Source organism: Ovis aries, chromosome 11 (genome assembly GCF_016772045.2).
Source record: "Ovis aries strain OAR_USU_Benz2616 breed Rambouillet chromosome 11, ARS-UI_Ramb_v3.0, whole genome shotgun sequence".
Classification (NCBI taxonomy): Eukaryota; Metazoa; Chordata; class Mammalia; order Artiodactyla; family Bovidae; genus Ovis; species Ovis aries.
Genome location: NC_056064.1, coordinates 55,899,863 through 55,913,663, shown reverse-complemented (window position 1 = coordinate 55,913,663; position 13,801 = coordinate 55,899,863). Strand labels below are relative to the sequence as shown.

General features: G+C 59.5%; 1 protein-coding gene across 5 annotated transcripts in view; it reads left to right on the top strand.

Moving 5' to 3' along the window:
* Positions 1-10,837, top strand: part of TMEM104 (transmembrane protein 104) — a 56,285-nt gene extending 45,448 nt beyond the window's left edge. For all 5 annotated transcript variants that reach the window (XM_060395018.1, XM_027974043.2, XM_027974042.1 and 2 more), the window contains exon 10: positions 8,350-10,837. In XM_060395018.1, the coding sequence (XP_060251001.1) occupies positions 8,350-9,110 (761 nt within the window). In that variant the 3' untranslated portion in view covers positions 9,111-10,837. The remainder of the gene's footprint in view (positions 1-8,349) is intronic.
* Positions 10,838-13,801: the final 2,964 nt, after the last annotated feature.

Below are 13,801 nucleotides of genomic sequence, written 5' to 3'. Positions count from 1 at the left end.
CTGGTCTTAATTTTATTCTTGGTTTTCCAAAAGTTTTCTCTGCAGATGCAGAGGTTAGTTGAAAGAACTGGAGGATGCTGTCTTAAGGCTCTTAAGGTAGAGAAGACCTTAATTAAAGCTTGCTGAAGGGCCAGCCACATGTCACCAAATGACCCCTTTCATTAGCGGCAGGGCTGACCTCAGAGCCCGGCTTGGCTCCAAGCAGAGACCCTGACTGGCTTTCCCCTCTGAGCAGCCTCTGCTGTCGGCAGCTCTGCCCTGCGTGTGGCCGACACTTGTGCTGACCTGGCCTTCAGGCAGGGACTCCTGCTCATCCAGGAGGTCGGCAGGCCAGCTGCCTGAACTCCAGCAGAGAGAGGGGGATGAGGCCCAGACAGGCGAGGTGCCCGACAGACCAGGGTTACAGGCACGCCTCTGCTCAGAACCGGGCTGCCCGCGAGCCAGGGTGAACCCCAGCCAGGCAGCCGGGTCGGGCATCCATATCGGAGGAGCTGTGGCCCTGGGCAGCCCCGGAATCTCCTTCAGACCCTGGGGAGCCCCACGCCTCCCTTCTTTCTGGCCGTCCTGGTTTCTCTCTGCATCCAGCCACTGCTCTTCAGCTGCCTTAGTGGGCTCAGGCTGTCATAACGATACCGGGAACCGGTGGCTTAAACAGCAGAGGTCTGTCTTCTCAGTTCTGGAGGCTGGATGCGCAGGATCAAGGAGCCTGCTAGGGCTGGTTTCTGGTGAGACCTCCCTCCCTGGCTTGTAGGTGACCACCTGCTCACCATGCCGTCACGTGGCTTTTCCTCTGTGTGTGCAGACAGCATGTGCTCTGTCTCCCCTTTCTCCTTTTATAAGAGCACGTGGGAGTTCCCTGGTGGTCCAGTGGCTAAGAGTCCGCCTTGCAGTGCAGGGGACACGGGTTCGATCCCTGGTCTGGGAATGTCCCACATGCCACGGGGCAGCTTAAGCCCGCGTGCCCTAGAGCTGGGGCTCCAGAACAAGAGAAGCCCGAGCACCACAGCAAAGAGTAGCCCCCGCTCGTCCCAACTAGAGAAAGCCCACATGCAGTGATGAAGACCCAGAGCGGCCAAAAATAACAATAAAAGTTTTTTAATTTATTTTAAAAAAAAGAGCACATATCCCATCAGATTAGGGTCCACCCTTCTGATCTCATTTGACCTGTAACAGCTCTTTAGTGGCCCCGTCCCCAGCTGCACTGGCAGGCGGATTCTTCCCAGCACCCCCTGGGAAGCACGCAGTCACCCCAGGTGCGGTCACATCAGGGGTTAGGGCTTAGACACCCGAGAAAGGGAAGGAGCAAGAAGAGAAGGTTTAGAAAGGACTGAGCCGCCTTCGGGAAAAGTGATGGTGTGGAAGAGTTATGTTTCTGATCTTGCCAAAGGAGATTAGTCTGCCCGCCAGCCAGAGGCCCCTGGGCTGTACTCTCTCAGCGATTACGAACTGGAGCCAGCTCCCCAGCCGCCACTTGCCGTGCCTTGAGGGTGTGGAAAGTCGAAGGATGAAAAGGCCAGAGCTCTTGATTTCATACTTAAGGCTTGATTGCTTCAGAGACTCAAATACCTGCCCTTGATCAACAACTCACTCCTCCTTCTGGAGCAGAACCTCCGTCCCCTAAGTTGATTACTTAAACACCCTCCTCTCCTGCCTCTGAGATGATACTGATGCCCACCAAGCTGGAAACCTCAGGGGCTGATCCAGCAGGGGAAGGCAGTCAGATCTAAAGTCCCTTCCTTCATTGCAACCCAGGGGACTTGTGCGAGTTACACAGGCAAGGCCGGAGATCACAGAATGTCTTGTGAACCTGGCACAAAATCTGACCCAGGGCCACAGTGCTCCTGGAGCCGAGTGCATCTGCTCAGGGGCTTCCCTCCTCCCCCGAGGGCGCCCCTCCCCGCCAGAGAGCGTGTCTCCTTGTGTCCTGTCCCCTCATGGTGTGAAAGGAGCCTCTGCCCCGACCACAGCCTGAGCTCAGTTGGGAGGGCGATGACCGGAAGGATGGGCTCACATGGGTGCGGAAGAGTCCAAACAGTTCCCTTCCGGTTCCCACCCAGCCCCGTACAGAGAGCACACGCCGAGTCCCCATGGCCAACCAGGTGTTGGGGGCAGCTTGGCCTCATATGAGCTTCAGCGGAGCAGAAAGAGGTGGCTCTGGTCCACAGAGCAAGTGTGAGCAGCCTGCCCCGGGTCCTCCTCAGCCCCCAGAGATTAGCTGACACCTGGGCCAGAGACGCTCAGCAGGAAAGGGTTATGACTGTGACTCGACCTGAGTGGGGTCATGGGTTGACCCCAGGACCCTCCTTGTGCAGAAGGAGAATTAGCTGAGGACTTAGGGTTTACAGGTTTTCCTGCTGACCTGGGCTATCAGGATAGGAAATAAGGTTCCTGTGATGATAAAAGGGACGGACATGTTTTTGAGTGATTGCTGTGGGACAGATCCTGCGCTGTGCTTACTCAATTCAGTTCAGTCGCTCACTTGTGTCTGACTCTTTGCAACCCCATGGAGTTCAGTACACCAGGCTTCCCTGTCCATCACCAACTCCCAAAGCTTGCTCAGACTCATGTCCATCGAGTCAGTGATGCCATCCAACCATCTCATCCTCTGTTATCCCCTTTTCCCGCCTTCAATCTTTCCCAGCATCAGGGTCTTTTCCAACGAGTCAGCTCTTCGCATCAGGTGGCCGAAGTATTGGAGTTTCACCTTCAGCATCAGTCCTTCCAAAGAATATTCAGGACTGATTTCCTTTAGGATGGACTGGTTGGATCTCCTTGCAGTCCAAGGGGCTCTCAAGAGTCTTCTCCAACACCACACTTTAAAAACATCAATTCTTCTTCACTCAGCTTTCTTTGTAGTCCAGCTCTCACATCCATACATGACTACTGGAAAAACCGTAGCTTTGACTAGACGGACCTTTGTCACCTTTTTAAATAACATCTTATTCCATGTCCCCACGCCCACGAGCATCTCCCTTTTTTAAAGGTGATGAAACAGAGGCACTAAGAGGCAAAGTGACCACTGCAGGCTCACCCAGTTAGGACAGGGCCAGGAGCTGAGCCCAGTGCAACTCGAAGACTTTCGCTCATTCAGAAGGAAAGCAGCAGCCTCCTCCCCCCTTCCCTTTCTCCTGTTCTCTCCGAGGGGTTAGAGCTTTGCAGGCTGAGCTGCCACTCACACCCCTGACCTGCGTGTCCTGGGAACCTGCCCAGTGGCTCTCTGTTCCTAGCCAGTCCTATTTTATAAGGAGCAATTGCCCAGCCACTTGTTCCTGCTTTTAGGGCCAAGAAACTGCCTGATCTTCAGTGTTCTCACATCAGGCTGACAGTACCCCATCAGATCCTCCCAGCCCTCCTGAATCTCAGGGTTGGGGGCTGGGGGCAGCCCAGCTTGATGACCCAACCTCCAAGGGCACTGGGGGTTGAAGGAGGAAGCTGGAATCTCTCCGGGACCTAGCTCCCCACCTGGAGCGCCGGTGCCCGAGCTTAGATGGGCACCCAGGGCCATTCATAATCATCAGCCATGGCACACTGGTTCCCCGCTTGGAGAGGAGGGCACTGTCCCCCTGACAGCCCCCTTGACGGACGGCCTGCGCCTCGCACGTGAGGGAACAGGGCCACTCGCGGGGCTCCGAGAGCAGCAGGGTGTGTGTGGGGGGAGCATCTGGGGCCAGGCCCAGAGCTCAGGGAGGGAGGTGGCACCAGGCACCTCCCAGACAATGCACGGCACAGCGCTGGCCGCAGGGCAGGGGCTGGGCTGCTGGCACAGCCCCCGCCTGGGGCACCACCGGAAGGACTCCATCAGCTTCACCCTTGGCTCTCAGTCGTGGCTCCTTGTGTTTGTGTGCTCCGGGGCCCTTGGGGATCAAGGATGAGGGACCTGGTCTTAGTGGACACGTGTCCCCTCTCCTCCCGTGACAGCTGTGTTCCTCCCAGGGCCTGCAGAGGAGACAGCAGGGGTCAGGGCTGGGCTTGGGCCACTGGGCAGAGTCCCCCACCTTCCAGAGGAGCTCTGTTCTAGCTCAGACTTCTACCAAAACATGCCTCTGACTCAGTGACCCGGCACCAGAGGCCACTTCCGGAACGCCCCCAGCACCACCCAGCAGTGCGTCCCTTCCCCTCTGCAGAACAGGCCACCCAGGTGGTCACAGCCCCGGGCAAATGAGAGCTTGCTTCTCCTTGGGCTTTTTAAAGACAACCCAGTTTCACACCTCAGTCCTGTGTCTCTTAAGTGTCATGTGCAAATCAGGGCAGGTGACCAAGGGGGGTTTCTCGTCGGAGCACCCTAGGGGCCTCGCTGATGACTTGTTAAGTATCATGAGCCTGTATCTTGGTATAAGAGTTTACTTTGACCCCCATACTTGAGGCCTCTGATGTCCCCAGGACGGAAAGGTGGCAATGACGTGACCCCACTGACCTGAGACTGCCAACTGGACGTGCCTGAGCCACTTTCAACCTGACCTCCTCAGAAAAGGAATCAGGGAGATGTCTCCTCCAAGCTGTCTGCTCAGGGCTCAGGATCTGTACAGATTAGGACCTGCCTTCCGCTCCTGTCTGTCTCTCTGCCTTGTCTCTCTCCCTTGTCTCTCTCCCTCTCCCTGTCCCTCCCTCCCGAGGCAGTGCAGGAGCAGCTCAAGGTGGATCAGTACTCTGAGGGTGGAACAGGGCATGGCAGCAAGTGCCGTCCAGGGGCCCTGACCCCGTCCTGCCCCCTTCGGGCTGACCCTCCCCTCCTGCACCGTGACAGGGCAGCCCCCCTGGTTCTTCTGAAGGGACTCTGGCGCCTGGCTCCCCTCTGTGAGCCCCAGGTGGTCTTCTCTCCTGGCTTGGACCTCCTGAGACTGGGCTCTCCCCATATCCCCACCGTAGCTCACGTAGCGGTCCTTTCTTTCGTAGTCATTTCTCCCCTGTAAGTTCCACCTGGTGGGCCCCTAGACTGTAGGCCCCAGAAGGACTAGGACTGTTCCTGTTGGCTCAGGACACCATCCGCAGATGCCCAGAGTAGTTACCGGCTCAGGGGACCCTCAGGACATCACCGCCAAATGAATGAATGAATGGTCCTGGTGAGCCCTCTGATTCACACAAAACAGGCCCGGTTGTTTTTCCCCCCGGGATGGTGCTGCAGATATTAAAAGAGAAGCCTCCTGACCCCGCTTGTTACCCTGCAGCTGCCCCTTCCGAGGCCGACAGCCGCTCCTCGGGCGACGTGTGTCAGGCCCCCAGCTGCTCCCCCCACCCCCAGGGCTGCCTCCCCAGCAGCCTGGTGTAGGACGAAGGTGGAAGTGGATGGACGAGGACTGCAACCCCAGCCATCACGCAGGCTCTCTGAACGCAGCCTGTGAGGCTCGGAGAGAAGCCCAGCCCGCCATGCATGCCCTGGGGAACTGTAGGTTCTGCCCGCCCAGACGTCAGGATGCTCACTGCCCCATCCTCTCTCCCACCTTGGCCGCAACCCGGGGGCGCGAGCTGTCCATGGCGGCGCCCGAGCCCTGGGCGTCCCGTCTGTGGTGGCGCCCGAGCCCTGGGCGTCCGGTGTACGCTCAGAGCCCTGCTCTCCTGGCCGCATCCGTCGCTCACAGCCTGTCACCCTCGTTTCATCTTGATTTACGATCAGACCCGATGAGTTTTTGGAGCAGCCATCTCCTGGGGACCGGATAATCAATCTAGGAGACAGCTGTTCTCCTAGGGAACTCTGCTCCCCTGCCCGCCGCGGGGGAGGGAAGGGCCCGGAGGGAAGGCGTGTGGTCCCCAGGGCAGGACCAGACGGCTCTGGGGAAGTTGGCCCTCACGCCCTCGGCGCCATGACCCCACAAGATCAGAGCCACCCATCAGGACTGAGCAGGTAGCTTGTTCTGAAGTCAGCAAGCCGGTTTCTGCTTGTGTTTCTTACTAGTCTTGGAGATTTAGAGCTGAGGAGGAAAATGAGTAGAGACGCGCCAGCCAGACTCCTAGCTGGAGGGAGCAGGGATAGGCTCACGTCCAAACAGCCAGCTTCTCCTGCCTCCTGCACGCCCACCAGACCCAAAGCCCCTCGGCCAAGTTCAACAGAGCTCTGGAGGGTTTGCCACGTGCCTCTCTCACAGCACGTGCCAGCCTCGGCCTGGGCCAGGGGTAGTGCCAGTTCACCACCAGACACTCAGGTGGGGGCAGGGCAGGACTGAGCTCCTGCCTTGTAGCAGCTGCTCTCTTGGCCTTGGCCCTGCCTCAGGTGGCCGACCTCTGCTAGCAGAACTGTCCGCTGCAGCCTCTTGACCAGCTAAGCACCAGGCGGGCCCAGGGCCAGCTGTAGCCACCCCAGCCGCTCAGCTCTGCTCTGTAACCCTCTCTGGCCCAGGGCAGACTCCCTGCCTAGTTGCTTCAGTTGCGTCCGACTCTTTGTGACCCCATGGACTGTAGCCCACCAGGCTCCCCTGTCCATGGGATTCTCCAGGCAAGAATGCTGGAGTGAGTTAGCATGACCTCCTCCAGGGGAACCTTCCCAACTCAGGGATCGAACCCATGTTTTTGTGGCTCTTGCATTGCAGGAGGATTCTTTACCACTCAGCCACCGGGGAAGCCCAAGACTCCCTGGCTCCACCTCCACCCTGTCCAGCCTTTCCCCTGGGTCCCCCCCACCCCCTGCCATCATATCCTGCCCCAGTGCACTTCCTGGATGTGGCTCTCCTACACAGATCTCTGACCCGCCTCCCCAGCCTGCACCCACCCCGAGAAAACAGACGAGCCAGACCACTGGGGTCTCAGGTGGCCCGGAGGGGGGAACTGGGTCGCCGCTTCCCCTTGACTGATGAGCACTGGAAGGACCTGTGATGCCCTTAGTCATGGGGCCCCCAGAATCAGGAGCAGCAGGGACGTGTGTGGCTGAGAGCCTCAGAAACAAATCATCGTCTTTATTGGCAATTTCCACGGCCTGTTTCCTGGCTCCCCTCCTCCCGACTAGTGCCCGGCAGCGTCGGCAGCTCCGATTAAAAGTAATAGATGACAGTTCCATCCGTCCTGCTCCCAAGTGTCACTGTGGGCAGACGGCAGTCTGGCTTCCCGGGTGTCCTCGGAGAAAGGGCTCCCTTCTGGGGAGCGGACGGTGTGACCTGGCCTGAAGGGCACAGTGGGGAGACCCCCAGCCTCCCACCTGGGAGGACCCCCAAGCCTGCGATGGCCTGGCAGGCAGGAGCCATGTGGCCGGCAGCCCGGCTCTTCAGCCACTGTCCCTTCACCTCACTTGCATCACTACCCAAGAAATGTCAGGTGTCACGGTGGGCTTTACCTGAGTCATGGGGGCCCAGGCTGGAGGGGCTGCCAGGTCTGGTCTGAGCAGAAACAGCAGGGGTGTGTGGACCCTGGCACTAGAGACAGGAATGCCGTGGGTCTCTGGGTGTGCAGAGCGCCTAGCAGTGGCCGTTCTGGGAACTCTGGATAACAGATTCGGGAAGCCAGAGACTTGGCATCCACAGGATCAGCAAGTGCGTCTGTCTTCCAGGCACTGATGTTCAGGAGCACCGGCTCGTGGTATCAGGGCCGCTGTAAGAGTGCAGCCAGCCCGGAGCTCTGTCTGCTCTCAACAGTCCCCGATCCCCTTCCCTTTCTGCAGCACACCCAGGGCAGAGTCCTTCCTGTCCCCTACCTGTCCAGGAGAACAGAGCCACACAGCCTCGGCCTCTAGCCTTGGCCTCAGCTCCTGCAGCATTGGCCCCCAGTGCCATTTCTTGCCTCAAGTGACTCGGTCCCGTCCTCCACCCAAGGCCGCCATCCTCCGTGGCCCCCGCCCAGGAGGGTGGCTCCTCCCAAGGGCTCCATGCCCTCCACCCCACTCCTCAATCCTCAGACAACCCAGTCTTTAAACCAAAGGGAGAAGAGCGACCAGCACCCTGCTCCAGGCCTGCGAGGCTTGCAGGAAACCCCTACCCCCAGAGCCCTGGGCCGTAGGGAGCCTGCGCTCCTCCAAGGGGACAGCCCGCGGCTACTCCACTGATCGCCCTCCTGCTGTGCCCAGCAACCCTACACACACACACACACACACACACACACACACACACACACACACACACACACACACACACACACACACACACACACACACACACACACACACACACACACACACACACACACACACACACACACACACACACACACACACACACACACACACACACACACACACACACACACACACTCTCTCTCCTGTACAGCAGCCACCGCTGGCCTGCCCTCAAGGACGACTCTCCCAGCCTTGGGAATCTTAATGCGCTTTCTCTCGGGGCTCGGGTCCTGCGGTTGCCGCCCCCAGACCCGAGACAGGGCCCGGGCGCGGCTGCCCCTCCTCCCTGCCTTTCTGACCGCGGTCCTGTCTTGCAGCCTTCGCCATCATGATTGTGCTGGCCCTGGTGCGCATTGCGCACGGGCGCGGGGAGGGGCGCCCACCGCTGGCCGACCTCTCGGGTGTCCGGAACCTGCTGGGCGTGTGCGTCTACTCCTTCATGTGCCAGCACTCCCTGCCGTCGCTCCTCACCCCCGTCTCCTCCAAGCGCCACCTCACGCGCCTGGTCTTCCTGGACTACGTGCTCATCCTGGCGTTCTACGGACTCCTCTCCTTCACCGCCATCTTCTGCTTCCGCGGCGACAGCCTGCTGGACATGTACACCCTCAACTTCGCGCGCTGCGACGTGGTGGGCCTGGCCGCCGTGCGCTTCTTCCTGGGCCTCTTCCCCGTCTTCACCATCAGCACCAACTTCCCCATCATCGCCGTGACCCTCCGCAACAACTGGAAGACGCTCTTCCACCGCGAGGGGGGCACGTACCCCTGGGTGGTGGACCGCGTGGTGTTCCCCACCATCACCCTGCTGCCCCCCGTGCTGGTGGCCTTCTGCACCCATGACCTGGAGTCCCTGGTGGGCATCACGGGGGCCTACGCAGGCACAGGCATCCAGTACGTCATCCCGGCCTTCCTGGTGTACCTCTGCCGCAAGGACACCCAGCTGGCCTTCGGCTACGGGACCGTCAACAAGCACAGGTCCCCCTTCCGCCACACCTTCTGGGTGGGCTTTGTGCTGCTCTGGGCTTTCTCCTGCTTCTTCTTTGTCACCGCCAACATCGTCCTCAGCGAGACCAAGCTCTGACAGCAGGACGTGTCTGGTGACGAGAGGGGTAGGGGGCCCCACTGGCAGAGCCCAGAGCTCGTTGCCTCCCTGGGCACAGCGGGGCAGGCAAGACCCAGGCTCTTGGAGGGGACCTCGTCCCCACCCAGGATTCCACACAGCCTGCACCTCGCTGAGGTCACTCTCCTCCAGGTCCTCTTGCCTGGCGCTGCCCCTGGCCAGCCGAGCCCCACAGCAGGGCCATGCGGCTGCTCTGAGGTTCTAGTCTGGTTACTGGAATCGAGTCCTCTGCTTTGGAACGGTGGAAACGCAGCGCTGGCACTGCCACTGTTTATACCAGACTCATGTCCCCCCAGCCTCCCTCCCAGCCCCCGCCCCTCGCATCTTTGGCAAATCCGCTCCACCAGGGCAATCCCAGAGCCCTCCTGTCCTCCCCACTGGGCCTGGCAGGGCTCGCCTTTCCGCCAGGGCTGGAGGTGCCAAGCACCTCTCCTAGGGGAGCGCCAGGCCAGCCAGTGACAAGGACTGGATGTGCTAATTGGTCCCAGGGGCCCCAGACCAGAGCAGTGAGGGCCACTCGGAGGGCACCAACATCTCTCCTGGGCTCCTGAGTCCACGATGACCCCGGAGCAGCGGGTGGAAGCAGCCATTTTCTCGCAGACACAGCAGCCCACACATCCCTGGAAGGGATCCTTGGGCCTTCTGCAGTGCCTGGGTTGGGGGGGCAGGGGCCAGCGTACAAGGGGCACTGGAGTGACCCCCGGCTGTCACCACCATGGCTGGGAGCACCCCAGCATGTAGCCCATGGTTCCCACCCCGTAAGAGATTGGGGGTCCCCAATGACCCTGCCACCACTCCAACACTAACAGGGGCTCCCTTTTGAGCCGGGCTGTGGGTATGGACCAACGTCCATGCTCTCCATGCCCCTTGGGCACCGTGGGGTGAAATTTAGGCCCGCTCACCCTTCCCATGGAAGGAGGGCCAGGTTCCCGGCACCTCACCAGCTCCACATGGTACCCCCTGCCCCATACACGTAATCATGCATGCACCTGCTGGGCCAGCCTCCCTGGGAGACATGGGTGACTCGAATGAACTGCATTTTCAATGTGCCTTCTCCTGCTTCAGGACCTGGGGGCTCCTCCTGGCCCTCCTTGGCGAGCCCCCGGCCCTGGGCCTAATCCTCCTGTCCTGAAGCCCAGAGCAGTGGACAGGAGCAGCCTCTGGGGTGGGGTCCCTATCTCTCCGTTCTTTGATCTCAGTGCCTTGCTCGGCTCTCCAGGGAATCCCAGCAGCCTGCTCCCCGCCCCCTCCACCCCCGTGCATCTCAACTGTGTTCAGACTTTGGACAGAGCGTGGCTGCCAGGTCTTCTGAGGCCCACAGTGGTCTCGTGGAGGGGGACACAGGCTTTGCAAGAATACCGGGTGTCTGCGGGTGGTCCCAGCCTTCCCCTGGGGCCCCCGGGGTAGTCCCCGGCCTGTGAGAGTCCAGTGTCTCAATCGGCCACGACCTGCTTTCTCACTCTTGTCATGCATCTTCCGTCCTAACAGCTCGTCCAACGCACTGTTATCCTCCATCCTCCTGGAAAGATACCCCTTCCCCGTTTGCCGTCGCAGCTGCCTCCCAGGAGGCCTTGCAGGGTGGGCGGAGCCGGGATGTGTCCACCCCCTTGGGGCTGGGACCCTCCCTGGGGCTGCCCAGCTGTTTTGCTGAAAAGTCAATTAAAATGTCTGTGCTTACCCTTCTCCAATTACATTTTCCTCTTGCTTAAGGACAAAGCGAATCAAACCATCCTGCCGCCTCAGGCTCCAAACCAAATTTTGGACACAAATTTATTAGTGTTGTAAAGCCAGGTTGATTTATGTGGCAATCTGGAGCTGACAGCCGCAGAGTCCGGCGGCCACGTTCCGCTCTGCCTCCCAGCCGAGCAGCCACAGTCCCGGAAATAAGTGGCCCGAGGTGTCCACGTCACTGATAGCAAACCAGGGCGCCTCACCCCTGCCGGTCTGGGCTCCTTTGCTCCTTGCTGTTTGCCTAACTTCTGTGCTGCTGGAGGTCAGATGGGGTCAGCGTCCTCTCTGCTGCTGATAGCCCCAGGGGACGGGGGCCTAGGGCCTAACAGCTGGCCGGTCCCCAGGTGCTGACCTTGCCCGTCCAGCACGTTCAGCTGTGTTGACACCCACTTAGGGAGGTGGGCAAGTAGGGTGATGGCGTCTAGTCTACAGACAAACCTGGGGTCGGTGGTGGGGAAGCTAGAAAAGGATGCCAGCCCAACCTGGCTCGGGTCCAAGTTGTCGCTGCAGAGGAGGCCCCAACCTGCTGCCATTCACTTGTCCTGCCTGCCCCAGACTGGCCCTGAGGGCAGGCCAGGTCAAGGTGGGAGTCAGCCTACTCTGTCTGTTCCCCGCAAAAGTGCTGAGCCTCGTGCCAGGAGCTCCTGGCTGTGCCCTCACCTGAGGCCAGAGAGGCGGCTGCGGGCTTACAGATGGGGCATATGGCGGATGACAGGCCAGGAGACACTGCCAAGTGGTGGGAGGTGGGCAGCAGGCACCTTGCCAGGCCCTCAGCCACACAGCTGTTCTTGCCAAAATGGGGGTGGGAGCAGCCTCAGCAACAGGCAGAGGCCAAAGGCAGGATGGGGGAGGGCAGGGGCAGCCCCCCACCTCCCGGGAGAGAGCCGGCAGTGTGTATGGGCCAGTGAAGGCTGAAACCATGCCTTTTGAGAGACCCCCACCTCTGATCGGGGCTGACACCTGGCCTTCTGCAGCCAGGATCCAGAGCTGCAGGTGGGAGCTGTACGATCCCACCTCCCCAGGGCCTGGGCTCGTGGTGTAGACTGCAGAGAGGGGGAAGTGACGTCTCCTGAGTGCCTGGTGTGTCCCAGGCATGGCGCTGGCACTCTCCATGTGGACCTTAGCGGCATAACTTGCAGGCTAAGAGTGGAGACCGAGAAATCGGACCTGCCACTTGGAGGCAGCACCCCCCAAGCTCTCTGCTCCTGTCTTTTGTACCTGTATCCCTGACCTGTGTGGGAGCTCAAGTCCTGAAGTGCTCAGAAAGCTCTTCCGGTGTACTGCCGACCAGTTCCCTTGTCCTCACCAGACATACTGCACGTGTAGCCATGTCCCTCTAGACTCATCAAAGACCCCTGGTCTGGGTCCTCAGGCACCTAGTTGGTTTCATAGCCACCTAGTGAGTCGAGTGTCTTGTTCGCAGTTGCCTGCCACGATTCAGAAACAGGAAATGCACTTGAATTCTTTAGGGCTTTGGGGAGGGGGTAGTCTCTGGCTCCCCAACTTCCCCTGCAAACTGAAGGGCAGCCTACCCCCTTCACAGCCCCAGACTCAGCCCAAGCTGGGGAGTTCTGGAGCCAAGACGGAACCGAAGCTCAGGTATCCTGACCGAAGCCATCTTGCCCACCCCTGTCTAAGCTCTGTGTCCCCTTCCCCACACCTGGGCCCCAGGAAAGAGGAGCCGTAGAGGATGAGCCCCTCAGTAAAGACAGAGGAAGAAACGCAGTGGCCAGGCCAGCAGGAGGGAGCAGAGTGAGAAGGCGGGAAGCGTCTGCAGCTGAGATGCGACCAACTGCCTCCCTCCCCCTGTGTCCCGTCAAAAGCACAGCATTTGGGTGTCTGGGTTCAGCCAGCTGTTTGCTCCCCAGTCACGCCCTGCTTTACGACGACTGAACATAACCATGGCCTCGCTGCACTCACCCACACAGCTGGCTCCCTGAGCCCCTGCCAGGCTTTCTGCCCTCCCCTTGATCACACAGAGGGGCAGCAGGCATCTGAACCTGCAGAAGGCACTCTTCCTGCCCCCACTCCCCCCTAAGACTCGCTTCTCCCCAGAATACATTCCTAGAGAAGGAGCCAGGCAGCCAGGAACCTGGCCCTGGGCATGGGAAGGGCCCCTCCTTAGAGCCAGCCAGCAGCAGGCTCAGCCCCACATATGGTTCTTAATTATCTTTCCAGTTCTTGGTTATTAATGATCTTGGACAGGGAGCGGAGAGCAGCTTGGACCTCGAAACCCCTCCCAGCCTCACCTACTGCAGCCTGCTCAGATCCAGGGGCTGGTGGCCAATGGTTAACCCTCTCACCTCCAGAGGCTGTGTCCTAGCACTCACTCAGACCCACCTGTTGTGGAACTCCCAGATTCTGGATCTGAATCTGAAAATCCATGGGGCAAAGAAAGTGAAACTGACTTTGGATGGGAGCCCCCTAAACTGGTGGTGGTCAGGCACTCCAGCTGGGAATGGAGGGTATTAGAAATTTCCCCCACTCTACTATTTCAGCTGCTCTTACCCCTAAAGCCAAACAAAAAAAATTTTTTTTTCCACTTTTCGTGGCTCCAGTGCCAGGCGGTGGACTATTTGGAGACTCGTGAGGGAACCCAGCCTCCTGGAAGCCAGCGAGGAGGAGTGGTGAGGGTAAGAACACGGGGCAGCGGCTGCACATGGCGCTGCTGGCCTCCTCCCTACGACACAGAGTTAGTTTCTGCCCTGCTTCACCCTAATTGTCAGGACAGAAAGGCCTCAGGCTTCACATGCTCACAGTCAGAAAAGCTTTGCTGGCACCAGTGTTTGCAGAATGGATGAAGAAGGAATTCTGGCTTCAGTCATTGTGGGGCTAAATGTAATCACAGATGTGAACGCACTGCAAACGGTACTCAAGAGCCATCTTTTTAGATGGGTCACAGCCAATGACATGAGGCAGAG